The sequence below is a fragment of the Acomys russatus genome, chromosome 3, assembly GCF_903995435.1.
Source record: "Acomys russatus chromosome 3, mAcoRus1.1, whole genome shotgun sequence".
NCBI classification, from domain to species: domain Eukaryota; kingdom Metazoa; phylum Chordata; class Mammalia; order Rodentia; family Muridae; genus Acomys; species Acomys russatus.
In genome coordinates, this window is record NC_067139.1 from 29,976,402 (window position 1) to 30,004,366 (window position 27,965).

At 45.0% G+C, this 27,965-nt stretch overlaps 1 protein-coding gene across 2 annotated transcripts in view; it reads right to left on the reverse strand.

Annotated features, from left to right (window-relative positions):
• The window catches only part of Kif13a (kinesin family member 13A), a 179,727-nt gene that overhangs the window by 75,873 nt on the left and 75,889 nt on the right, over nucleotides 1-27,965 (reverse strand). For both annotated transcript variants that reach the window (XM_051170912.1, XM_051170909.1), the window contains exons 4-6: nucleotides 16,944-17,004; nucleotides 2,363-2,455; nucleotides 411-591 (exon numbers count right to left, since the gene is read on the reverse strand). In XM_051170912.1, coding sequence (XP_051026869.1) covers nucleotides 411-591; nucleotides 2,363-2,455; nucleotides 16,944-17,004 — 335 coding nt within the window. The remainder of the gene's footprint in view (nucleotides 1-410; nucleotides 592-2,362; nucleotides 2,456-16,943; nucleotides 17,005-27,965) is intronic.

Here is a 27,965-nt window from a genome sequence, read left to right on the forward strand (position 1 = left end):
TTCGTAAGCACTTAGAAACTCAGATTACAATTTAAGAAGGACCTTTTAGTGATTAGGAGGTGTAGAAGAAGTGCCTTAGACACTGATCTCAAACATTGATACTATTCTGTCTCTCTCTCATCCCAAGGAAAACCAGAGCACCCCAACTTTTTGAGAGAGACAGGGTTTCTCTATGTAGCCTCGGCTATCCTGGACTCACTTTGTAGACCAGGCTGGCCTGAAACTCATATTAGTCTGGGATTAAAGGCGTGTGCCACAACGCCTAGCAAGCTCCTCAGTTGTAGTACATGAACCAACATCAGACCAGCGACCAATGGCCCAAATATATAGATAACCTTTCCATTTTAATTTTAAGACCATTTAAAATTATGCTTCCCTTTTTTCAAGGTTTATTTCAAGCACTTGCTTACCCTTTGGGGTCCAAGAGGTCCCGGACCTTCTCATTATAAATTTCCATATACGACACTTCAACTTTAAAGGTCTGTGACTCATTTTGCTCCAGAGCGATCCTTTTAAAGAGAGCACAGCAGAGCCTTGGGATGAGGCCTAGCTGCTCAGCATGGCCCATCATGGAGAAGGACTTTCCGGAGCCTGGAAAAGAGGAAGTAGAGAGATGGAAGGGCAGGAGGGAAAGCAAGCGGAGTGCTTCAGCAATACAAGGTGCTCTCACTGACACTGAAAGACACACATACACACACACAATGGGGCACACTTGAGTTCGAAGATCCCTGAGCAACACAGTTACTCTTCTCTCCTTCTGCAAGGTTGGTACAGTCTATGTGTGTCTCTAGGAATGCATTGCTAAAAATGCTAGCCTGATAAATCCCACCTGTTCACTATGTAGTACGGAAAGTGTCGTGTGTGTGTATGTGTGTGTGTGTGTGTGTGTGCACATATGCGTGGAGAGCAGAGGCCAATTTAAGATGTCACTCCTTTTCTGCTGCCCTCGTTATTTGAGGCAGGGTCTCTCTCTGGCCCCAGAGCTTGGCAGGTACACAAGACTGACTGACTGGCCAGTGAACCCCATGGGTCTTCTTGCCCCTGTATCTGCAGCACAGGATTGCAAGCGCATGCCACCAGATCTAGCATTTCTATACAGGTTCTGGTGATTTAAAGTGAAGTCCACATGCCTACATGGCAAGCCTTTTCTAAGACGAGCCATTTCCTGACTTCTTGGCAGAGTCTTGCTAGGATATACATTGCATGCGTGGAAAAACCCCAGCATCACTAAGGAACACAAACAGCATGCCATGCTGTCTGGACCACACGTTATGCTGCCTGGGCTCTCTTACTGCATCCTTGTGGCTATGGGACGCAGTAGGAGGCAGCATTATTAGGAATCATTATTTATTACCACTTTGAAAGAGCAACAGTTCAGAGGAATAATAGCTGGGCCAAAACTATTTTTTGATTTGCCTGCTTTACTCCACCTGCCATCATCCTCTGGGTGCCCAAGTGGAAGTCTTAGGGAGTAGGGGAATTCTGAAAATGTTTGCATTGGTTCGACTACAACATTCACACTGAGAAGCTGGTGATTACTTTGCCAGTTCAAATGCAGGTTAAAACTATAATTTGAGAAAATGACGCTTAATAGTCTGGAGCTAGCTACACTCGTTAACACTGAAATTAGGCAATTACCAGAATTGATGCACTTTCAAAAAGCGAGATACTGTTGACTGTATGAGTCAGTTTAGCTCAAAACATCCGGAGAATTTCTCTGGGCCCGCCCCCCTCGCCTTTTAAATGTTAGGAAATTGCATATTTTTTAAGATATGGCAGCTCGGTCTCCATATGGGTCCCCCAGTAAGGGGAGCAGGGGCTGTCCATGCCATGGACTCTGTTACCTGCACTTTGATCACTTTCCCCTGGTGCGATGCCTTATCAGGCCACAGAGGAAGAGGATGCAGGCAGTCCTGATGAGGCTTGATAGGCTGGGGTCAGTTAGTAAGGGGAGAAGGGCTCCCCGTCTCTGGGGACTAGGGGAGGGTAGGAGAGGGAGAAGAGGGAGAGAGGGTGGAACTGGGAGGAGACGAGGGACAGGGCTATGATTCAGATTTAAAGTAAATAAAATTAAAAAAATAAATTTAAATTAAAAAATACTGAACAACAACAACAAAAAGACATGCATGTAGCTCAGTGTACACAATTCATGCTTGCCACACAGGAGGTATGGGGTTCAATCCCTGGCGCCAGAAACAAACAAAACAACGAGAAAGAAACATTTATTCATTTAGTATTTTCATTTAAGCGCCATGGGTTAAATCCAGGATTTTGCACGTATTGGGCAAGCATTTGTACAGTGAACTACATCCTTTTAAACACTTGTTTCATATCATTAACTGTAATGAAGGTGACCTCTTACCTGTCTGGCCATATGCAAAAATGCAAGCATTGTATCCCTGAAAAGCTTTCTCAAGAATTCCTTCCCCAAGGCACTTGAAAACAACTTCTTGACCTAGAAAACAAAGCAAACATTTAAGACTTATTAGTTTCATGTGCACGTCTGGGCACCCACAGAAGCCAGAAGAGGGTATTGGATTCCCCGGAGCTGGAGTTGCAGGTTGCAGTGAGCCACCTGCTGTGGACATGGTCCTCCTGAGAACAGCAAGCATTCCTAACTGCGGAGCCATTTCTCTAGCTCCCAAACAGATGTTTAAAAGTAAAATAAAAAGGATGATTTGTGTGGAGGTGTGTGTTTTATTTAAAGAGACATATTCTTATTTTATGTGTATGAGTATTTAGCTTGCATGCGTGGATGGATGGATGGATGGATGGATGGATGGATGGGTGGGTGGGCAGGTATATACCACATATGCAGTGCCCTCAGAGGCCAGAAGAGGGCATTGTATCCCTGGAACTTAAGTTACAGACAGTTAAGGCACTGTGAGAGCTCTGGGAACTGAACCTGGGTCCTCTGCAAGAGCAGTAAGTAGTCTTAACAGTTGGGCCATCTCTCTAACCCTCTAATAAATGTATTAATAACAACCTTCTCTTGGTTCCCTCCTCTCAAAATTTAAAAGTATACGGAATGCAAATACATATTACAGTTATATATCAGAGTTTAACAAATGTAGTTCCACGCAGATAGGGCCTTGCTGTGTGCCCAGGTTGATCTCAAACTCACAAGACCCAGTGACCCTGCTTCCCCTAGCCTGCTCAGGACCTGAGACTACAGGCACAGATCGCCACAGCTGGCCTGCAACCGCAGTGCTGCTCCTAAACTACAGCTGAATACCTGGATAAATTCATGGTTCTATATCAGAAAAAAAAAAAAAAATTCTCCAAATTCACACGGCGTTACTTCTTCATTTCTAACACCTACCATCGAGTACACGGCTTACTCAAAACACGTTGGTAGAACACACAGATTTTTTTTAAGCAAATAGAATCGTAACAGCTTTTTCTAAGCACACAGTGTGTTGTAAAACGTGTGTGCACATTGCTCTCCAACTGCAAATGAAACACTCTCTTAAGTCAAAGTCAACTACGAGACTCTCGGGCTCTTTTCATACCCATCAGTATCTCCTATTGCTTTCAAAGGCCCTTCCTGACTCTATACGCACTCTGGACCCCACTTCAAAAGACAGGCCGGGCCTTAGTCTGAAGCTCAGGCTTGACTAGGGAGGATGCAGAAGAGGAAGCTTGGCTGTGTGCAGGCTTGGTAGAATGTGGTCCTCAACCAGTCGCCAGCCCACTCTAAATCTTTCTCTGCCCAAGCAGCTGATCACAGCAATCCTGTTTGCCAGGAAGGGGTGGGAGACAGTGGAACAGGAGATCTAGCTACCTGGCCATAATTCACAAGTTCAATTCATCTAGCTTGGGGTAAAAAAAAAAAATCAAGAGTGTAGGGGCTGGAGATATGGCTCAGAGGTTAAGAGCACTGGATGTTCTTCCAAAGGTCCTGAGTTCAATTCCAAAAACTACATGGTGGCTCATAACCATCTATAATGAGATCTGATGCCCTCTTCTGGCCTGCAGGTGTACATGCAGGCAGAGCATTGTATACATAATAAATCTGTTTTTAGGTCTAGATAGGTGTTCTAAGTTGATAATGACAATATGTTATGGAGAGTGATTTACATTCAGAAATTTAGATGCACCAAAATAGGAAAGATGTCTTCTTCAAGGCTGTCAAATATAAACAGCCAAAACACTAAGAATGTAACATTTACATAATTCCTGATTGTGTTATGGTTCTTCTTGCTATAGGTAATCTATTGGTTATATGTGTAATAATATAAATGTATATATAAAAAATAAAAATAAATAACAAAAATAAAAAACAAACCAAGAATACTATGTTGGTTCATATTCATTGTCAACTTGATGGGATTTGAACTACCATGGAAACACACTTCTGGGCGTGTCTATGAGGGTGTTCCCAGGACAGTGTAACTGAGGAGGAAAGGCCCACCTTGAGCTTAGGTGGCATCATCTTCTGGGTTGAGTTAAAAGAAGCAAGCAAGCTGTGCGTAGCACTCATCTCTCCCTGCTCCCTGACTTCAGGCACAATATGACCAGTGTCCTCATCCCTCCTGACACCATGCCTTTCCCACCACAAAGAATAGCCCCTCAAAATGCAAGACAAATAAACACCCATTCCTTCTGGTGGCTTTCTGTCAGGTATTTGGTCACACAAGCAGCTGCTGGGGTGAACTTTTTTGAGCAATGGGTAAAGACTTCCTTGTATTATTCAAATGCTGAATTCTGTACCCAGAGAGGTGAGTATAGGCCAGACATTGGCACTGTCATTTTTATTAAGCTTCTCTTGCCTCAGTATTTTGTAAATATTCTCCAACACTGTCTGATTAGTTTTCATAAAGAGCTGAACGCCTCTAGCAAAGCCAAGAGAAGAGGGCAGGACATGCAGGCAGAGAGTGAACTCAGGGGGAAGAGTTTCTTCAGGCAGGAGCAGAGAAAGTTAGATGTATGAGGAGAGGTAATGAGCCACGTGGCAGAATGGAGATTGATATAAAGTCTCTGTGTCATTACTTGGGAAGGTGGAAGTCCAAGAAATTCCCATTATAGCAAACAAAGGAAGTGAGACAGGTGCAAGGGCCAACGCGTGTCCTCAACATTCGCTGGTTGGAAAGTGGCTCCTCAGAGCAAGTGTCAAGAGGCGGGCCCTTTAAGAGAAGACTAGGTACGCCACCAGGGCTCTGTCTTCCTGAATGGGGAAATGCTGTGATAGAATGTGGAGTTTGTATCACAGGAGTCAGTCTGTGCTAAAGCCTAGGATGGCCCTTGTCACCCTCCCATGACCTGGTGCCTTCTACAGCAAGGAGACCCTCAGCAGACGCCGCCCCTTAATTCTGAATGTCTCAGCCTTCACAACGAAGTCACAATAAATCTGTGTTTATAAACTACCCAGATTCAGGGATTCCTTTATAGCAGCACAGAAAAGATTGAGACAGTTTGAGCTAAGGAACGGACTCGGAGCAACATCTCCAAGTCATTAATAGATCAGCAACTTCAATCTCTTCCAGGACCAGGTAGTGAAATGTAACACTTCTGAATTTTGCTCCTGATGCTGAATAGGCTGGACTTGGGGCGGGGGAGGGTAACTAAGTGTTTTCTTTCTTTCTTTTGAAAGATTTATTTATTTATTAATTACGTATACACTGTTCTGCCTACATGTACACCCGCTGGCCGGAAGAGGGCACCAGATCTCATTATAGATGGTTGTGAGCTACCATGTGGTTGCTGGGAATTTAACTCAGGACCTTTGGAAGACCAGGCACTACACTTAACCTCTGAACCATCTCTCCAGCCCCGACATTAAGTGCTTTTAAGGGCAAATGACAATATCTTTTCTGTGGCTGAAACAGAAATTAAAGCTAAAGATAAATAGCTGGAAAAACATCCAATAAACAGGATGTGTACACTAAAATGACATGAAAAAAATAACCAAAGAATTCCCTGGTATATAAAGATACAAGAGCAACTGTATTTTGCTATGTATTTTTTATTTTCTTTTTTGATACAGGTAGCCTTGAACTTCTGATCTTACTGCTTCTATTAACTCAAGAGTAAATTTAAGGCCAGGCATATGCCTCGGCACTTGAGTGGAGGCAGGCTGAATAGGAGTCCAGGGTCATTCTTGGCTACAAAGCAACTCTAAGGCCGATGTGGGATACATGAGACCCTGCCGCTAAAGCAGCAGCAGTAGCAACAATAACGGCAACGAGCAAAAGGGAGTGAATTTCAGAGTAAGCTATGTCCCAACTCTAGATAATACTAAACCAGACAGGAACCAATTACTACTTCATATTTATGCAGCTAAGAAGAAGGAAGAGACGGATTACCCATCTACTGTCTTCTCTGTAGTCACACTTTATAGATTTCTATCATTGGACCCTCACACTACACAGGTAGAACAGGTGTATATATGATGGCAGGTCACCAGGGTCTGACAACTTGTCCTCTAACGAGACCTCATTGCTGGCGAGTATAAGTAGATGTTTGCCCACAGTCAGGAACGCATATTGTAGACACTGGTAATCAGTCAGAGGCTCCCACCTTTGTTCTCCACGGTAGGTCATAAACTCTCAGAGTTTATCTGGAGCTTTATTTGCTTGTTTATTTGTCAGTCTGGCTTCAACTACTGGACTGTGATGGCAGGTTCACTAAACCTCTGCAGAGTGTAAGGCATGCAGCAGGCATTACTATTTGCTGAATTACCCCTGGGTTGATACAACTGCTCTCAGACTTATGTATTTCTAACTAAGGTCCCTTGCCTCGTCAATGATAATTGTCATTGCGAGACTATTCTTTAAGCTTAGGAAGAAATAATACATTGTAACCGTATACACTTTGGTCGAAGTATGATTGATTCTGACATTTCCATAAGTCCCAAGGGACGAGAGTCAACTACTGGCACACGCGAGACGGTTAGGAACAGATAGGCCAATAGAGCATGTTTGGACAATTTCAATCATTTTGATTTTAAAACTTACCATTCAGGCTGGAAAGACGGCTTAGCAGGTGAAAGTGCTGGATGCACAAGCCTAGCAATCTGTGTTCAAGACCCATGGCCCGCATAAAAGTGGAGGCAGAAAAGCAACCTCGGGAAGCTGTCCTCTGGCCTCTAGCTGTGCTCTGTGGCACATGCAAAGGCACACATCACACACATGACTATAAATAAAAGTTTAAAGTACAAATTATTTTTTTCTGATGCAGTCATCACCTAGGCATCACAGTAATAAACCCACAGAGAAAATATTACCTAGTCAGAGTTCTACTAAATATATGTATATGATTTTAGGGAACAGTTACGTGGCTTAGGCTTTCATGCTTGATAACAGAATACAACTCAAGCTTGTGACATTTACATTTACTTATTTTGTGTATGTGTGGATGCACATGTGGAGTCAGAGGAGACGGTTCTCTCCCTTTCCCATCACGTGAGTCCCAGGAATTAAGTTCGGGCCACAGGCTTGGCAGCAATCACCTTTACCTGTTGAGCCATCCCATCAGCTCCGCGGCTTGTCATATTTAATAGAGCTTCATCCATGCTCTTAATGCGCAGTAAGTGGACTGCCTGAGCCCCATGTCCCTTTGTAAGCCAGTTGGTGCACCTTCCCTTGCTTCTTTTCTTACTGCACGCTAAAGACATCAACCGTTGGTCTATCGTACACGTTGCAAACATCTTTTGCCACTTCGTCATGAAACATTTTTTGATATCTCATATTTAAGCTAGGTGGCTGTAGCAAAAGACTTTGGTGATAGCAGGTAATTTCTACATGTGTACACGTACACAATGTAATAAAAATAAAATCTTTACACCCCCCCCCCCCGCCACCAAGACTGGGTTTCTACATGAACTCACTTTGTAGACCAGGCTGGCCTCGAACTCAGAGATTTGCCTGCCTCTGCCTCCCCAAGTTCTATTTTTTTGTTTTGTTTTGTTTTGTTTTGTTTTTCGAGACAGGGTCTCTCTATTTTAGCCTCGGCTGTCCTAGACTCACTTTGTAGACCAGGCTGGCCTTGAACTCACAGCAATCCACCTGCCTCTGCCTCCCAAGTGCTGGGATTAAAGGCGTGCGCCACCACACCTGGCTCCCTGATTTCTAGAAGTAAAGGTGTGAGCCACCACTGCCCAGCCCTAAATACAAAATTCGTAGTACCCAAATCCTTTCTCTTTCCTTTGCAGTTTTTGCTCACAGTCTCTACACCCAGATTACACAGGCGTTCACTCACAGGTTCTTTTAGTTGTGAGTGCCGCCTCTCGCCAGCTGAGTGGCCTTGGGAAGCCCTATTGTCATCAGTGGCAAACCCTGAGCACTCCCCCACCTGACGAGGTTGCCAGGATGGTTACAGAGGCAGCAGCCACAGAGCCAAGCCAGTGCAAAGGTGCAAAGCCTGGGGTGTATTGTAGCCAGTACCTATAATGAATATCATCCTGCCGTTAGTTTGGTGCAAACAAAGAAGTCACCGGCTAACCAGCGTTCCTTCCATCTTTGCAAGAGTTCTGTGTGGTTTCATAGTTTTAAGGGTGAGAGAAGACAAGACGCGGTCCTTAGGAAGGAATCATCTGCTGCCATTTCCCCCTCCCCTCGCTTTATTTGTGGTCCCTCTAGTAAAGTACCATTGACAAATGTAAGGGAGAGTGTTTCTCATGTTGGGGGGGGGGGGCGGTGCACATCGCGTACCTAGGGATGACAAGAAAACAGGACATAATTTAGGTGAGAGCGTGCTAAGGCTCACGATCGAGTACAGGCAAACTCGGTCCCGTTCTTTTGTAACATGAGGACAGAAGGTTGCATGGGGGAAAGAACACAGCGTAATGAACAGCATCGGCAGCGTGGTGAATGGGACCGCTTCTATAGACTTCTCATTATTTTCCCACCCTGAGGCTGTGTGAACGCACGAACCCTGGCCTGCAGTTATGCTCAACCAATTCCTTTGTTCAGTGACCTTCAGGGAACCACTATTACAGGAAGAACAGCTGTGAGAGCGGCTGAGGTCCAAACCATTAAGCAAATCTTCAAAGCGCATCGTCACGTATCCGTGGTGCGGCCCCTGTCCTCAGCAGCCGCAGACTCTGCAGGCAGCACAGGGATGGCTTCATGTCACTCTGCCTTCGAACACTGGACATTCCAAAGAGCCACACAAAGACCATGGTTGACCCAGATGAATGAAGGGCTTTCTTCTCTCTCTGCAGTACTGGGGACTAAACGCAGGGTCTGGCACATGCTAGGTAAGCATTCTACCATTCAGCTATATCTCCAGCTGTGAGGTTTTTAAACTTTTGAACAAACATTTTGTTTTGTTCACATCTATGTATTTTTTTTTAACCTAATAGTCTTTCTCAGTCTTATTCACTGCCTTTTGAACCTTGGCTCATTAAAAAAAAAAAAAAAAAGCATCTGTTTATGCTGCCTGGTGGGAACCAGGGAATTCAAACATTGCCTGGGCAGAACTCATAAAAGACACAACATCCCCACCCTGGATATTTCCCAATTACAGTTTACAGTTTATACTCAAGCAGAATGGAGTGCTGTTTGTGTAGGGGAAAGCCTACAGGGAAGTTCAGAAGCCCTGTGGGAAACAGAAGGATCTATGGGTATTTGTTCCCAACCCAGACAAACAGAGCAAAGCCACAACACTGTCCAACCCAAGAGGCCTATGGTTTCTCAGCAGAACCAGTGTCAGGGAGGCCCCTCTGGAGACTCGGCTTCACATGCCTGGTGTGCTGAGTGCACAGGGCATGCCGCGTCTGACCTCACTGTTAATAAGCATGGCCACTGATGCCAGTTTCCTTCAGGGTTTATAATCAGACCTCCTATGACCATGTGGGCAAGTCATAAAACACGGGCATGCCCAGTGAGACCTGTAACAATGTCAGAGCAATAAAAGGAGCTCCTGTGTGGGATTTCTGCGAGGAGACTCACAGTCTGAGTCACCCAACACTGAGTCATGTATGATTCGGATCTTTGAAGAGCCAACACCACTGGGTCTCTGTATGTGGACATCACCTGATGCCTTGGGAAACACCAGCAATACAAGGTAACCATGCAAGGGTCCCAGGCAATGCTCTTTACAAAGCAGGGTCCTGATAGCAAAGCGCTGGAGGAGATAACTGAGAATGAAGGGGAAAGAGCAGTGTATTAGGCCTGTGGCCAACATCTGCCTGCTGACTGGGCACCGGACCGAACATGATGGGCTGGGGCCTAGAAAGGGGCAGGATGAGAAGAAGGGGTATGACCCACGCGGTTCATGATCCCCATCTTAAAAAGCAGATACACAGACACACCACAGTCAATACAACACGGAAACAGGGTGCAGCACAGTCTAGACTTACACAAACAGAACATTCGTCTACACAGGACAGGACAGTACCTAAGATTGGAGCAATGCCACAGCTTAGGTCTTCAGGGTCCCCAAAGGCCCACAAGTTTAAGATTGCTGTCCACGGCAGTACTGGTGGGGGGTGGTAGAATCCTTAAAAGGCGAGAACCTAAATGGGTCCTTGGATTATTGGGGTGGTGGTGAAGCTTGGCGAGTATATGGAACCTCAGTTTCTCCCTCTTCTTGACCTTGAGGTTAGAGGTTTTATTTCACCTCACAGTCTAGTCATTATATGTGGTCTCAGAAGTGAGGCACTGGGGTCAAGCAGTCATGACTGGGGGTGGGCAGGGCGGGGGGCCCTCCAAAGCTTTCCTATTATAAATTGTGACTTCAGGTTCCCTGTAGCTATAGAAGCTAACCAATACAAACACAGTCCAGGATCTAACTGGTCTCTCAAGCCCCTTCGCTTCTCCATCTCTCTTCTCTTTGGAGATGGAGGGGGCAGGGCGGGGAGCCTGGCTATGGTATCTGTGAGCGGCCATTCCTGGGCCAGGTTCTTTAGGAAGGTGGTGTTCTCTCCACACAGGGCTGACAGCCACAATAATTTTGATGAGTCTGGACTTGGCAGGGGCCCAGCTCCAGCCCAGAGCACCTGGCGAGAGGGCAAGAACAGACAGGTCTTGCTTGTGCACCTCAAAAGGAGGAGGGCCTAATTTGGATGAGGTTTAAGGAAATTCCTTTGTCAAAAGCCTTTGGTGTGTGGAGTGTAGCTCACAAAACTTCTCACCTTCAGAGACTTCAGGCCATATTTAAGCTAAATGAACCCAAACTACCGTTCAGAAAAAGGAACAAAGACTTAAGGCAAAATTTAATTCTCAACCCACTTCAGAAGTTTACCATGAAGGGGCCCAGTAAAGGGAACTTGAGAAACTGGGCCACGAAGTGAAAGGAAACCACAGGGCATTTTCCAGCGTGGCATCCAAGGGCTATCAGAATTGCAGTCCAGGCAAGTGTCACTTGTACCATTGCAGGGAGTGACTTACTCAGACAATGTTTCTAAGCCTGCTTGGGACACTGCTTGGGCCGGGCATGAGCTGGCTCTTTTTGTGTTGTTGTTGCTGGATAAAGTGGCTGACTCACAGGGGAGGAGGGCAAGGAGGCTGCAACCCGGGCACCGGTGCCAAGGATGAAAATAAGAAAACAAAGCAAGCTCGACTGGGAAGCCTGTCTCCACACGAACGGCTGCAGACAGAGAAGCGTCCTTTGTCTCTGACAGCATTTTACACTGCCTCTCTCCAGTAAGGTAGCAGGCTCAAGCCTACTGCCACCTCTAGAACTATGGTGGTCACAGCTCTTGGGGGAATGTTTAAACAAAGCTCAACCAAGCACAGGAGCTCAGGAATTTGGATAACAGCTGTCTGGAGGGAGATGCGATTACTAACTCTCCCAGCTCAGCTCCTCACCAGGGCTTCTTAACAAAACTCAGCCAAGGCTGAGGGGGATGAGAAGTGTCCAGGACAGGGGTCGAATCCGTAAGCCATCAGTAGCGTGCATCACTGTTTTTTGACTCAATCTACATTGGTCACTGCGTTCACCTCTAAAAGGTAGCAGGACCTTCCTGAACCTCTATTTTCCTTTCTATTAAATGCAGACTACAGCATTTCCTATCTAACTGTATGATCTGGTCATTATACCCCCTCCTACATGTAAAAGGCTTAGCACCGTGCTGGGAACGTGGAGTATAGACTGTACTTTATATCACGGTTATTATTATCTGACCCTCCAAACACAGCTAAGTTAAACAGTGTTTCTGGGTGCCAGCAAATACTCATAGGACTAGATATGGTGAGAAAAAGGAAACCATGAAAGAGGTGGGGTGGGGCAGGATTAAAAAGGGGTATCTGGAGGCTGGGCTGCAGCTCAGTCAGTACAGTGTGTGCATGGTGTGCACAAGGCCCTGGGTCCCAGCTCCAGTACAGGCGATAATCCAACTCTTGGGAGGATAGAAGCAAGATGGTTAAAAGTTCAAGGTCATCCTAGCTTCAAACACAGCAAGTCTGAAGTCAGCCTGGGATACACAAGACCCCGTCCAAAAAAATTAAAAAGGGACCTGAGGGTGGGGTAGACACTAGAGGTAAGAAAAAGACACAGGTATAATAAGCACACACTATAAATGTAAATATACATATGTATTGACTTTTCAAAAGTTCGTAAGATTAGCTTGCTTGTTTACATTGTGGGCATCTTTACCAACTAAGTTTTGCAGAATTGAACTGCACATGGGATTCACAAACATCCATCACCTGCATTGATACGGGTTCACTGCAAGCTAGACCCTAACAGCCTCCGCCAGTTGGGGTATGTTTTATAAAGGGTCAGTTGATTTGGCTTCCAAGCCAGTTTATGTCGAAATGGAGGTCTATGCAATTATATACTTGAATTAAACAAATGCAAAAGAGAGTTTCTGGGCCACTGAGATAGCTCAGCAGACAAAGGTGCTAGCTGCCAAGCTGGACAAACTAAGTGCCACATGGTGGAAAGAGAGACCTGAGCAAGCTGTCCTCTCCCCTCTCCTGTCCCCTCCCTCTCTCTCTCCCCTCCTCCCTGTTTCCCTCCCTCCCTTTTCCCCTCAATTACAAATGCAATGAAACATTCAAAAGAATTGCTGATCTTAATAAAACTTAGAATGCTCTAGAACAACTTGATAAAGGTGAGTCACTAAGAGGTGGTCATGTTCGTAAGACAATTTATGAAATACTAGGAATGGGAAAAAAAAAATCAAACCTGGAAAGAGTTTGTACTCAAGTTTTTCATTTGGTTAGTGGCTTTCAGAACAGCAGGCACCATGCATAATACATGTCTACTTTAATAATGTTTAAACAGCCAACCTCAGTGTTCCTGGTGACCGCACGAAGAGCTTTTACAGCGCCGTGAAACCGCTAATAATGACCAGCCATTTCCTGGATGCACAGACTTTGCTGAGGCTCTCCATTCATCCTCAGATTCATAATAATGAAGCTCTGTTCGGACTCCTACCATTTGGGCCCAAGGAGCCTGAATCCAAGAGCCTGTGCCTTCTCCAAGTAGTCACCCAACAGAACACTCCACCAGTCAAACTCACAGTGTGCTGTTCCGCTGACAATTTGCTGCAATTTAGCAATCGCTAGCTCTTAGAATGCTAATTCTGGTGCAAACCATCTCTGTTGCCTTACTATTCTTGCTTCCCTTAAGCAAAGAAGTAAGTCATTTCTACCTCTGAGCACATAAAGGCCCCGGGATGGGGCATGCAGCTCAGCCCTTCGCCTGGAGGCACTTCTTTAACCTGACCCAGCATGAGCAACGTGAGAGGAGCCAGAGTCAGCAGCCCACCTTTTCTTCCAGGTTGTAGGGTATCAACAGATGCCCAAGAACACATGGTTTCAGCAAATTTGAGCAACACACCATATGGCCAATGTTCGGACTCTTCCAGGCTAGCGAATGCCATCCACACTGACGCCTGCATAGACCACCTGCCTACTGGTCCTTCTTCCCTTTAAAAGATGTCTGCTCTTAGTTTCATTTGCATATTATGTGTTTGTGTGCTGCACCACATGTGCTGGTGCCTGAAGAAGCCAGAAGAGGACGTCAGATCCTCGAGTCACAGGAGATTGCGAGCTACCCATGTGGGCACTGGGAACCAAATTTGTGTCCCCTGGAAGAGCATCAAGTGTTCTTAACCAGTGAGCCATCTCACCAGCCCCCCAGCCTGCTTTTCAGACCTTCAGCAAGATTTAAAGATAAGCAGGCAGGATATAGATGACGAAGCTATTGGAAATCACTTTTCTACCGGCAGGGCTCATTTTAGGAAATGAGATTTTTAATATATTGATTTCCTCATCAAGAAGGCCTTAATTTCTGTTAGTATGGTGTAACTATTTACTAAGATGGCTCAAGTTTATCACTATTGACTCTAACATGGTCACTTTCTACTTTTTTAATGAGATCTATGTGTGGTTGCCTGCTGAGGTTGGGGAAGAGATGTGTTCATGCAGAGAGGCCAGGTTTGAGGCATCTAAGCAGTCTATTGACTCGTTTGTCTCCTCTTCCCAGTTAATCCCACCACAAAGACTTTTGCTTCTGACTCGAAAATACCTGCCAGAGATTTATTATGCCAGCCTATCAAGAGGGCAAAAGGAGGAAGAGATGCTTGAAGTGCACAAGGCTCCAAGCACGCTTCGCTTCCACGCAATGCAGATGGCTGAACAAACCAGCCTTTGATTTGTCACAGAAGTCGCCACAGCTGTGCTGCCCGCACAGAATGGATGATTCAGCCTTATGGGAGCCATGGCTGCAGTCCCTCCTTTACCTCATCCTGTCCACAGACGAGGAGAAAGGTTATCTTTATCTCACCAAAGCCTAGCAGCTTGTAGCGAAACCAGGTGCCATAAATCCCAGCCTGGTGCGTTTTCTTGCCAAGGTACTGATGCCACTCGCTGTACTGACCGTCATCACAGTGAGACAATGAGACACATGAGGAGTCATCTTTCATGGGACAAGTACTAGGTAAAAGGTATAGTAACACACACAGTGCAAAGGTGGGGGCCAAGCATCAGAACCCCATAGTCTGATATAAGAGCCCACATTCCTTAGGCACTCCACCCAAGCCCTGAGGTGCAGTTCCAGGGGAACTTCCCAGTTTCATGTTGAAAAGCCAGAGGGTGGAGCATCTTGCAATAGCTTTTAATAAACAGAAAAACTTGACTGGGAACTTAATGCTCTGACGTAGCACACAGCACTTGAGGGCCCTGGCATCCTTGGCTCGCTCAACCCATGCATTGACCAACCCCCACTCAGCCTGCCAGACCCCAGTTTTGAGAGCTGCTTTGAGCACTCAGACTCAGTCTCAATGAAGCCATTATTCATGGGGCCTGACAAATAGGTTGGTTTCAGGAAATCTGTGCTTTCCTCTCCCCATTTCCCTTATTTCTCACCAGAGAATAAGCGCTCCCATCTTAATGTTTCTATTCACAGTTAAGAATTGCTGTTTCTTTTAAGTGAAGAAAACAGAAATCACATTAGTACGGAAACAAAAAATTTCATTTCCAAGCAATGCATTTTTTTTTAACCCAGATTCTGTATAACATTCAAACACCCAGGAGAACAGCAACCCTTTGCTAAGAGTTATGTAATAATGAAGATCTCTACAGAATAAGAAAAATGCTTCTCCTCCCCTCAGCATTGTAAAGACGCTTTGTTCTATGAATCAAGAGACCTTATTTCAAGGTTAGCTGAAACATACAAGTTGAATTGATTGTGCAACCAAAAACTGTGCCAATGTTAGGCTACCAGTACATTAAAAATCATTTTTTTATCTACTTATAATTCTAACCATAGTGTTTATCAGATCCTAAATTCCATAGATATCTTCTCATCTGGATCCAATGAAGTTGTGCTTGGCTAAAAAGAAAGTTTGTGGGCCCTGAGGGCTACAGTACACAGTGGTATCTGCAGGCAGTAATGGAAGACATGTGCTGAGGGGATAGGGAGGGAGGAAAACGGTCTCTCCCACACATTGGCTTAAGCAGGCCAGGCCAACAGCTTCAGTTTTTCAGCACACTGGCCTCTACTTCTTAGCTTGGCTTTGAGAATTTCCTGTCACCACAGCCCCACTGCACTCTCTGCTCAGGCCCCTGCTAGCACCATGCCCAGCCCCCTCCCTACAGGAAACTCCAATGGAGTAACACTTAGAGGCATCTATGGTTCTAGTCAACCCATATGGAATAGGTACATAAGAGCTGCCATTGCCATTTTATAGAAAGCACAATGAAACACAGAGAAGTTAAGCACTTATCCCAAAGAGTCAAGGCAGGGTCCTGCGGTTTTAACTCAGACCTGATGTCAAGGTCCGCTGACTTGCCTTGGTACCATGACACTTCATGTCGGGACACCTCCTGCGTTCCTCTTTAGACCATATGTTCAACTTACTGTTGTTTTTTTCTTTTTTAAAATCAGCAATTAAAACTGGTATTTATGGTGTTACATACACACTTGAACATATGTATATATTTTGGAATAGCTAAATCAGGTGAATACACCTACCCTCAATACTTACATTTTCCCCATCTAGGCTTAATTTATATGTTCACTTTCAATGCCATCTCTATGATATCTCCCTCAGCAACTGTAGCTGGTCCACGCTGTTGACTCAGGGTTTCTACAGCGCTTAAAACCTGTAAAGTTTAGGCTTGACCTGGGTGTACCCCTGAGGCTATTGATAGCCTTAAGAGGTGAACACTAAAAGCTTAAAGGGGTTTTGAAATGTTGGTGGTATGGGGGGCACCGCCAGGGTCTTGCTACTTACACTTAGCACTGCCTGGCCTAACGCAGGCTATGTAGGTCAGCCTTGAACTAGAGGTAGGTCCTCTTGCCTTAGCCGCCTCAGTGCTGGAACCACAAGTGTACACTGCTACCTCTACCCCTCGGCTGAGGTTTTCAAACTGAGTCTAAGGCTGCTTGGCCAGAAAATGGCAGAGCCAGATCACCGCCTTTCCAAATCCACCTACCAGAATGGCAGAGTGGGCTTGAGACACGTGGGAAAATGAAAACTCCAGAATAATTAGAGAAAATACACCTAATGCAAAAGGCCAGAAGCCCAAATGAAATAGTCAACTTACCAGCATATTTTGTTGTGTTTGATTCATCCATGGACCAAAAACAATAATCAAAGGCAAACACCTGAATGAAAGAAGAAAATATTAAGGTTAAGAATTAACTCCAGAATTAGACTCAGGCCAGGAAAATACTCAAGATAAGAGGATACTTTCTATTGTCTTGGTTTTTTTGTTTTTTGTTTTTGTTTGTTTGTTTGTTTGTTTTTGTTTTTTGGTCTGTTTTTTGAGACAGGGTTTCTCTGCAGCCCTCACTGTCCTAGACTCGCTTTGTAGACCTTGAACTCCCTGAGACCTGCCTGCCTCTGCTTCCCAAGTGCTGGGATTAAAGGCGTGCATCACTACTGTCCAGCAGGTCACTATTTTCTAAGGAGGAAAACTGAGGTGGTTTGGATGCAGTTTCCCTACAATAGGGAATTCATATGAAAACTACTATTTACCCAGAATTCTAACAAGCAGACCATATCAACCAGGTATTTGATTTAAAAATATTCTTCCTAGGAACCTCCAAGTCTAGCAGCATGCGTGCTCTGGAACCTTCCGGCTTGCTCTCCCACACCTTGTTAAGTAATGTTATACAGGTAGGTGCTTACTCACACCAGTTCCTCTCTTAGCCATCCGCCACGCATACTGCCATCTCTAGCACAGTGAAGGTCACCCCCTTCACATTCTGGGGTTCCCTTTTCCCCTCACTGTTCCAACATGCAATCCCTGGCTGATTATTTCTGATGACTCCACCATCTGTTCTTGCAGGCACTAACCCTCCATAGAGCTACAGAATGCTGACCAGGCTCTTTCTACACAAACACTACTACCTGTGCCATTACTGTCAAATGTATTTAAAACAAAACAAAACAAACAAAACAACAACAACAACAAAAAAAAAAACAATACTGCCCAGTGCGTGTGCCCCTGGACAGCCCACGGAAGAAGATGAGATCGCACTGGAAACCGCACAGTTCCGATTCCCAGGGGGAAAGCTTTTCAAATTCCTCCTTTCAGCAACCATTTAAATGTCTGGCCTTCTCAGTTCTTGTCCTCCTTGGAGGGCGCTTACTAACAAATAATGTTAGCTTGCAAACTCCCACCTCTCAGGGCGGCCTCTTTCTGGAGCTGCACACTGGGGTTTTTCCCACCTGTGCAGGGATCCCCCATGTCTTCAACAGGCACTGGAAGGGACAGGCACTGAGCAAACCCAGCGGGGCAGTCCAGACTGGACATCACCAGCTCCGTGCCAAATGCTTCCGCTGCTCTTGCCAGCCCTAGTGGAGCATGGACAAGTCACACACCCACTCTATTTTCATTTTCTTCTTTACTTCCACCCTTCAAAATGCTTTATACTGAAGGCCCAGGACAATGCATTTTCTTCCAGAAAACATAGCTTGATTACAACCAAAGCCCCCCCCCCCCACCTCCTCTGAAGTCTCACAGAAATGCTTAATCCTTTTCTATGCTTTTTTTCTCAATTTATTTTTCTATTCACATGACACAAGTGGGCTCAACCTTTTGATATGTCACATGCCACTGTCATCGACACACATGGTGGGTCGAATTCATAGCGACCCTGGCAGACTGGCCTGAGGGCTGCAGACTGGACTGGACAGAGGTGGGTGATCTGTGAATGTCTTATCTCCACTTGTACCCTAAGTTCCCTGAAGACACAACCAGAGCTAGTATATATTTGAATCCTGCAATATCTATATTCATTGCTTTGGAGTTATTTATTAAATGATTAATGGCATTGGAATTTTGCAAGGAAGTAGGTACTTTTATATATATAAAAGTCTTAGATGTGCTGGGGAGATGGTTCAGTAGGTATTGAGTGCTTGCTGCACAATTATGAAGACCTGAGTCCAAATATCCAGAACCGCAGGGGACTGTGGGGCACTCCTTTAATCTCTGTACTCGGGAGGCAGAGGCAGGGAGCTCTCTGTGAGTTCAAGGCCTGCTTGGTCTACAAAGAGAGTTCCAGGACAGTCAGGTCTATTTCACAGAGAGACCCTGTCTTGAAAAACAAAAACAAAATGCCCAGAACCTATGCAAAAAGCCAGATGTGATCACGTGTACCCGTAACCCCAGCAATGAAGGAGGGGTGCAGAGTCAGGAGGATTTCTGGAGCTACCAGCCTAGCTCTAGGTCCAGTGAAAGACCCTGTCTCAAGGAGTAAGGGAGAGTGAAATACCACAACTCACGTACCTATGTCTAGCCCATCCCCTCTCTCTCCCCCTCGTTCTCTCTCCTTCCTGCCTCACTCTCAAACATACCACAAATAGAAGAAAAACAGAAGACTCCCAATGCCTACAATAGTTCCATCAGAACACACAGATCCGGGCATATGCGGTACACACAACTTAAACCATTAATTCCAGATTCAAATTTGATAGTGACATACCCACAAAAACCAGCCTTCTAATGAACAGCTACGAGACAATAGTTTCAGCCATAAAGTAAAGAACGTTTACTGCCCGCAAGGGTTTTTTCAATGACTCAAAAGACCACACAGGCATAAATCCCCATAATCCTCCTGCCTTTGGGCAGGACTGAACTCCAACACTGCTCCCAAGAGATCTGTGTTGCTTTACAACATTTCCAGAACTGGAGATTCTATTATCTCCCCCTGCCTCTCATGAAATCGGGTAATATTTATCTCTCATCCTCAGGGCATCTGTCTCTGTCTTTCACCTAAGGCAGCTCCCCAACCTTACTGTAAATGGTCAGTGTGGGCTATTTTCCAATTTTTAAATATCTTCCCTAGTGTCCTCTGGATCACAATGAGGCTCTTCACTAGTGCCTACATAGAGTGGCAGTCACACCCACCGCACACTGATTTTCACAGTTTGCTCTCTTGTATACTGTGGTCATCACTCTACTGGTTTCTGTATGCAGCGCCACTCCTCGAAATGAAATCCAGCCCAAGCTGCGGCATGCACCTGCCAGTTACACTCACTGCCCGTTCTGCAGTACTTTCTAACAGTTAAGTATTTGAAGCTGTTTCTACTAAAAAGAAAAAAAACCTACAAAATTAATTTTCCATATTTCTCCTTTAAGTTCTAGACAAATATGAAAATGCTACCAAGGGTAAAGGGGCTCTGAAGGCATTAAGAGATAGAGGGGTTCTTTGCTTGTCAAGCACAGACCTCTCCTTTAGCTGTGTGATGTCCTGAATTTCACAATTGTTGGTCTTGGGCACGTTAGGATAGTGATCCCTCAAGCCAAATATGAAGTATAGTGTTGAAGTTTTATATATATATAAATAACAGTGGCTGGTTCTCTTAGCTTATTTCTTAACCTGGCTATCATACAAGTAATTGAGACTCTTTTATAATACAAGGCTTCACAACACAATCTGAGCAGTTTAAGTCTGTTTTTAATACTCTGTTTTTGAGCAGAACTAAGAAACTTCTCTGTAGTTTTATTTTATTTTATTTTTTTATAAAAGTTCTTGCTAGGTTACTGTAAATTCTGTCCCTTGTTGGATGCCATTTGTGAGGTAGGATCACCTGGGCTACTTGTCTCGGTTTTTTGTTTGTTTGTTTGTTTGGGTTTTTTGTTTGTTTGTTTTGTTGTTGCTGTTTTTTTGTGGCTCAACCTCTTAGTCTGTAAAATTTATAAACTTTCAAAGTTTTATATATATTTTTATTAATATATGTATGGGCTATGCACTGAGCACAGTTCAGTTAAAGATGATTCTTTGTAAAACACATTTTTATCCATGCCATTTCAAAGGATGACATCATAAGTCCTGAGGAATCTGTAGCTGCAGATCTTTGGCCGTGCACCGTTGAAGTCCTGGCTGGAGCCATTTTCTTGTCGCAGTCAGTCTCTGAGCTGTTCCCATGTGGAGAGATCAGCCAATTATGTTACCTGATTGTTTTGCAGTTTGAAATCATGTAAGTTTAGACTGATAAAATTTAGCAGTATCCTTTTTACCTATGTCTTTTATTTTGATGCCTCTCAAAGGTGATGTATATTACCATTATCATATTGAAATTAAAGCAAGGTTTTATAGATCTTAATAGCCTCTTCTGGGCTCCCTGGCACCTGTTGTATTAGGCCAAGCCGCTACCTGTCATTGGTGAGAAAAACCTCACATTTAAAGAAACAAGCCAGTTGCCTGCCATCTTACCTAATAATTTTCAAAATTGTTATTTACATATAGTTTGTTACTGTAAGAAAAGAGGGAAATGTAGGCATAAGGTTATTGTGTAGTTTACATTCTGATTTACTGTCTAAATGTGTAAACTCCATTCCCCAATTGTCCCCCTGTTACGTCAATAAAGCTGCTTATGGTCAAGTGATGAGCAGGAGAGAGACTAGGGCTGGAGTTCTTGCCAGCCAGGGGTAGGGGTGAGGGTGGGGTGAGGGAATGGGGGGGTGGGAGGGAGGGTTAGGAGAGGAAGCAGAGGAGGAGCCACAGGGAGCAGTCCAAGGAGAAAGGAGACCTGTTGTCTTCAGCAAAATCCCACTCTTACCTCTTAGCCCTGCGTGTGTAAGATGCACGCCAGCACCAACTTCCTAGCAGCCTGCTATACACCTGCTCCAGCTCCATCAGGCTCCTTAAAAAACGTTAGCTCTGCATTTCTGTGAAAATGCTGAGCGCACAGTGAAGCTGCTGGGGCTGTTTTTAATAAGACAAACCCACTGAGCGACATATATCTTGAAGTAAGGAGGCTCCACAATTGGTGAGCAGCATGCCATACAAAATCTCTGCTTATTGAGAAGTGTGATCTCTGATGGCATTTCAGCAAAACTCAATTGTGCTTATAAAAGAAAAGAAAGGAACGAAGGAAGGAAGGAAGAAAGAAAGAAAGAAACAAAGAAGGAAAGAAAGAAAGAAAGAAGCATCATACATGCTCCAAGGAGGAGCAGAAGGCATCAGGGTTCTGAGAAATGTGGTCTGCAACTGTTTTCCTAATCCATTAAAAACAAAAACAAAAACAAAAAACAGATTTGGTGGTACAAGACTGTAATCCTAGCACTTGGGAGGCTGAGGTAGGAGGGTCAAGAATTTGAGGCCAGCCTGGGCTACACAGAGAGATCAAGAACCCAAATCAATAAAATAACAAAAGGCAAGCATGAAGGTACTTCAACTGTATGGATTCAACTGTATGTATTCTGTGGCTTTCTTCATTTCCTTCCCTTTTTTTTTCAAATCAATGTATTTTTTATTTTACATGCATGACTGTCTTGCCTACACCATGCACATGGGTAGAGCAGAAGAGGGCATCAGGTTTTCCCTGGAACTGGAATTACAGGCAGTTGTAAGCTGCCTGACATGAGTGCTGGGAACTGACTGACTGCAGAACCTGGGTCTTCTTGCAAGAGTAGCGAGTACTTTTAGCCCCCAAGCCATCTCTATAGTCCGTCTGTGGCCTTCTTTGATCCTGTCTAGTTTTGTGCCTTCATTAAAGTCTCTACCCACAATTAATCACACTGCATTTACTTCAGGGAGCAGTCACTAAAGACCTTCCACTAAAGAACTGCCACTCTCAGTTTGAGCTGCAAATACTTGTCAGTTATATTTTCTGTCCTGTAGTTGCATAAATCTAGTTAAAAATATCAAACAGCTGGGCATAGTGGTGCACTCCTGAAACCCCAGGACTTTAAGCTTGAGGCAAGAGGATCAGTCGTTCAAGACCAGCTTCACCTTGGGGATACGAGACCCCATATACCCACTCTCAAAAAAGACAAAACAGAAAATAATTATTACTTTAAAAAATGCATGTATTGTTTTAAAAAAATAATTTTAACGTGCCTTTAATCTAAGGCTTATTATGACACAATAATTTAATTTTACATGAAGAAAAGCTTGGAAAACAAACCTCCATTTCTGCAACCTGAGTCAAAGCATGTTTCAATTTTCCTTAAATTTTTCAATGTTATCTTAAATGTCATTCCTTTATGAAATCTTGACTATGGATACTTCTTTTTGAAAAATTCTTCTTCTTATGATGATGTGTATATATGATACGTGTGTGCAGGCCCTTGTACTACATAGCACACATATGGGAGCCGGAGAACAACTGTAGGACTCAGTGCCTTTACCTGGGTCCCAGAAATTACACTCATATCATCAGGCTTGGCAGCAAGCAGCGTTACCCCTGGAGCCTTGAGCAACTTCAGAATATTTTAATTCCTCTGAACTCCATGCCTGCCTAATCACATTTGTGCACATGTAGACACATATCTCCACTCATGTATGGTTCCCTTTGCTTTGCTATATTATTAATTATTAAGAGGTCAAGGGCTTTGCTCTCACGCTTTATGACTCATCAAACAAAAAGACCATGAACATTTGCATTTTAGTCTATAACGGCTTCTTGGCAAATATACTGGTTAGTTTTATGTCAACTTAACACAAGCTAGAGTCATCAAAAAGGAGGGAACCTCAATTTTAAAAAAATGCTTCCGTGAAATGGGGCTGGAGGCAAGCCTGTAGGGTACTTTCCTAGTTAGTGATGGATGGGGGAGGGCCCAGCCCATTGTGGTGGTGGTACTAGGCCTGGGATGGTGGTGGTCCTGGGTTCTGTAGTAAAGCAGGCTGAGCAAGCCATGAGAAAGCAGGTCAGTAAGCTCCATCCCCCATGGCCTCTGCGTCAGCTCCTGTCTCTAGGTTGGTACCCTGTTTGAGTTCCTGCCCTGACGTCCTTCAGTGATGGACTACAATGTGGAAGCATAAGCCAAATAAACCCTTTCTTTCCCAAGTTGCTTTTGGTCCTGGTGTTTCATCACAGCCATAGTGACCCTGACCAAAACCGTGAACTATCTCTTCACTGAACAATCTTGCGAATCTGTATTTTCACATATAATGGCTACTTAGATGTTATTTTTGTCTTTATGAACTCTCCCTTCTTTCCCAAACAGATGGTGCCATTTTACTTATTCATTTGTCTATTCTGGTTAGGGCTGGCCACCTCCTCTGCTCTGCAGTCTCCACCAATGACCCAGGAAGCTTCTGGTACTGCACAGTGTGAAGCCCAGGGTCAAAGAAGGAGGAGGAGGAGGAGGAGGAGAAGAAAAGAGGAGGAGGAGGAAGAAACTGAGTGAACTTTTCTGTTGTGGATAGAAGGAAAAATGCTCCCTACAGGCTTACATGTTTTCACACTTGGTCCTCAGCTGACGGCAATTTTAGAAGGTTGTGGAAGCTTGCCAGAGGAAGTGGGTCACTGTGGGCAGGCACTGTGTTCTTATTCCAGCTCCATTCCTTCTCTGCTTCCTGACTTCGGACACATATGACCAGCCTCCTGTCACTAAACCTTCTCTGCTATGATGGACTCTAGGCCCTCAAACTATAACCTCAAGTAAATCCTTCTTGCTGAAGTACCTTCCTCCTCTCAGACCGGTGAACTGTACCAATCTTTACCCAGGTCGGCTTCTACTGTTTCCCTGACTTCCTCCTAGTAAAGCAAATCTTCCCTCCACTGGGTTTTCTAAGTCAGCAGCTCCACCTCTCAGGTACCCAGTATCTACCAGCAGAATGGCCGCCGACAGAACGCCAAGAGTATCATAGGACATGGCAGCCATGGTTATCACTGTTGGCATCATCTACGGACAAGCTGCCACCTAGTACGAATACAATGTGTAGAATGTTGGTTATGGACCAGGCACCCAGTTCCCTGCTTTGTATCCTCATATCATTTCTTTCTCCCTTCCTAGGGAAGGCACATGCTCAGAGTTCACGTAAGTTCATGTGCAGAAGTGCTGCTGCTCTGTACATAAAACACTAGTGCAAAGCACATGACTTCCTAGCTCCCAAATCTAAAGTGCTTAAGAAGTCTGCTCCATGTGGAGTCCTTCTGTTCTGGATGAGGGAGTGGATCTCTCTCCTCTCCTCTGGCCTCACTGCCTCTATGAGCCATGAACCCTGGGTTCACATCTGTAGACCCAGCTGCCCATCCTGTATGCTCTCAAATCTGTGCCCAAGATCACATTGCAAACCTCCATTTCTCCAGCTGTAGGAATACAGGCCTGCTGGCATTCTTTTTCCTTCCTTCCTTCCTTCTTTCCTTTTCTTAACTTTGTAGTTTGCAAGATGACAATAAGAGAGATGTTTCCGGTCTGCCCATGTTTTACCATGTGATGCTATGAAACTGAGTCACACCAAAACACAAGGAATGTTCTATATTCCATTTCATGTTGACATTGTCAATGTTTCTTTTTTTCTCTGTCCTATCATCAAAATTATTATAAAAAGTTACCCATCATATGTGTAACTAATATATGTGAGTTATGTTGTTTTTGCATTAACCCTCACTTAGAAATCCCAGACTGCAACTGCACAGGAAGTCTGTTGATCCCAGGACCGCCATTGCTGATGCTATCTGTAGAAGTCACTAGACCATGCACAAAGTTCAGCCTGTGTCTGAACACAGCTGCCACAGGCCAGGGAGACGAGTACCAGAGCCTTACCACTGAGTTCTGTTGACAGCCTGTTTAAAAGTCTGTCAGGTCATTGCTGCCTTTTCACAGTGTAATTAATCATTTCCTTCACACACACTTGTAACTACACAGCAAACAATGTCTTGGGTTACACAGTCAGTTGCTGCCTGCCTGAAGATTTCAAAGCAGCTATCAGCACCTGCTACACACCCACAACAAATAGAGCATTGCCCCCAAGCTCAGGGGCCTCATCATATCCAGCACAGGAGGAAACTATGCTCTCTGGCAAGTACTATCATAGACAGGGACTCAACATTCCAAGCGGGAAGAGGGAAGATGTCTCTTTTAGGAACCCACCCATATTGTCATCCAATTAAAGAGGAAATTTGAAAACAGGAACTAATTAGTTTCTCCCAAACCTTGTGCCAAGACTTTAACAGCAGCACAGGGCTTCCACTTAACACCCACCGGGTGTATGTAAACTGATGGTGCATACTCAGTGATCCATGAATTCAGTCCCAACTCCTTCGAATACTGTTCAGTTCATGTTTATGACTTTATCAGCCTCTCCCAACCTCCAGGGTCGCTGGCTGTTGAGTGGAGGGGGAAAGAGACATCACTTCCTCCCCCTATGTGCTCTTTACTGGTTCTCTCACAGCCCGCTTAAACTTCTCCAACAATGCATGCAAAAAGGCAAAGTGGGCATTTGGTAAACATGAGCTATTCCTTTAACGAACACCTGATCTTGAAGTCTACAGCCCATCCGCCATCTTGACAAATGGCTGCTGCCTATCACAAAAGAATAAACCACCTCACTCTGACATCAATTGCCACAGGAGGGATTTGGACCTTGTCCCAAAGAACTCACCTAATGTGCTTTCCACACTCTGTGGGATAAAGCCCACTAGGTACTCCCAGAGAGAAGAGGAAGCTAACTGGCTTCAAGGCACCAGGTCCTCAGGTCCAAGAGCCTGAGGCAGCCCAGTGGTTGCAGAGTCAGGAGAAGACTGAGGGAGGTTTGCTTCTGAAGATGTCAAGGCAGGATTCTGGAGGCTGTCTCTGGTCCCAGAGGCTTTCATAGTTCTGGAGAGCAAGCTGGACCATGGCCGAGATACATGGGAGATAAAGATTTTCTCTTTGGGGGCTGAGAAGTGTGCAGCCTGGTACCTTACCACCTGCATCTACAGGCATCCTTGGGCACAGAACACAGTGACAATAACTGGCTCTCAATAAGGCCAGGCACAAAAGGGACGAGAGGTAAATAAGTGCTGAAGAAAAGTCAAGACAAAAATACAGTAACGTGTTTCTGAAGGTTTTTGGAAAAAAATTAAAAAATGAGCCAGAATGACAATGTGTGATAGAATGTTTCAAACAACTCCCTGGCCTCCTTGAAAGGGTTCCGTGTTCCCACTATGGCCTTGTTACCACCTGGACCTGCAAAGAGGAATGTAATCCCTGATCCCACTAACACCAGGTTGGCCACTGACAGCAGGCTCTGGGGAGCCGCCGGGATTGTGAGCCTCTGCCGCAGCATCGTAAGTCCCAGGTGAGTCAAACCCTTCAGATTAGAGGCCAGACTGAAGCCACAGCTGACCTGGGCTGACACCTGAAACTTTACGGAGACAGACAGTTGTTGTCTCAAGGCACTGAGCATTTAAGGGCGTCACTGCTGCTGCGTCACCCGGCACGAGCAGACCGACACAGGGCAGCTGCAGTGCAATAGACCGGCTCTACATTCCACGCTGTGTTCTCCATTCCCAGTGTATCACGCATCTGCAGCTAAGTCAATTTCTTGCAGGCATGCTACTGCTTACATAACCCGAGTACATGAAAATCCTAAATGACCTTTCTCACCTACCAGATCAAGATCTGACTCTAAGATTTTCTATAAGCTACCTTTCCCGTTGGTTTTTTAACGCACAACTAACCAGAGCGTGTGCAACTCAAGACACCTTCTCTCTCCCCACGCGATCCCCCCAGCCCCCCATCCCTAACCCCAGCACTGGTAACTGAACCCAGGGACTCATGCACACTAGACAGGGCCTCTCCCCACTGAGTTACACTCCCAGCCCTTATTGCTTCCTAACGTACCAACCGCTTCCTTATTTCTGTGTCTATCTACATCACCATCCCTACCCCAACGCTCTGACTCGGGAAACCTTGCACACACCTGCATGTCATCGCGAGGCTCCGTGTTCAGCTCTGAGCTTTTCTTTCTGTGAAGTCAGGAAGACTGAAGTGGTGACAGATGGTGTGTAGGAGAGCCCATCATCTGTTACTTAAAAATACCTAAAAATACCATGCGTGTCTGATCATTCACGCTACGCTGAGTTCTAGAGAGCAGAGTCCGGCCCTCCGACCACTCTGGCGGGGATATAGGTAGATGGGGAAGGGTAGGCTGCCATTGAGACATGACAGCAGGACCCCAAGACCCAGACACAAGGGCAGAAGTTTAACCAGGAAGGACACCCGCAAAAGCTAAGACCAGGTGCTTGTGGCTGAGATGTAACTACGAAGCCATGTGTTTGTTGGAGCAACGCAGCCCAACAAGGCGGCAATGGAGCCACATATGTAATTCAAACTGTTTTCATAACATATTTTTAAGCAAAAGAGAAGACAAAGTTGTTTTAGTAACATATTTTAGTTAAC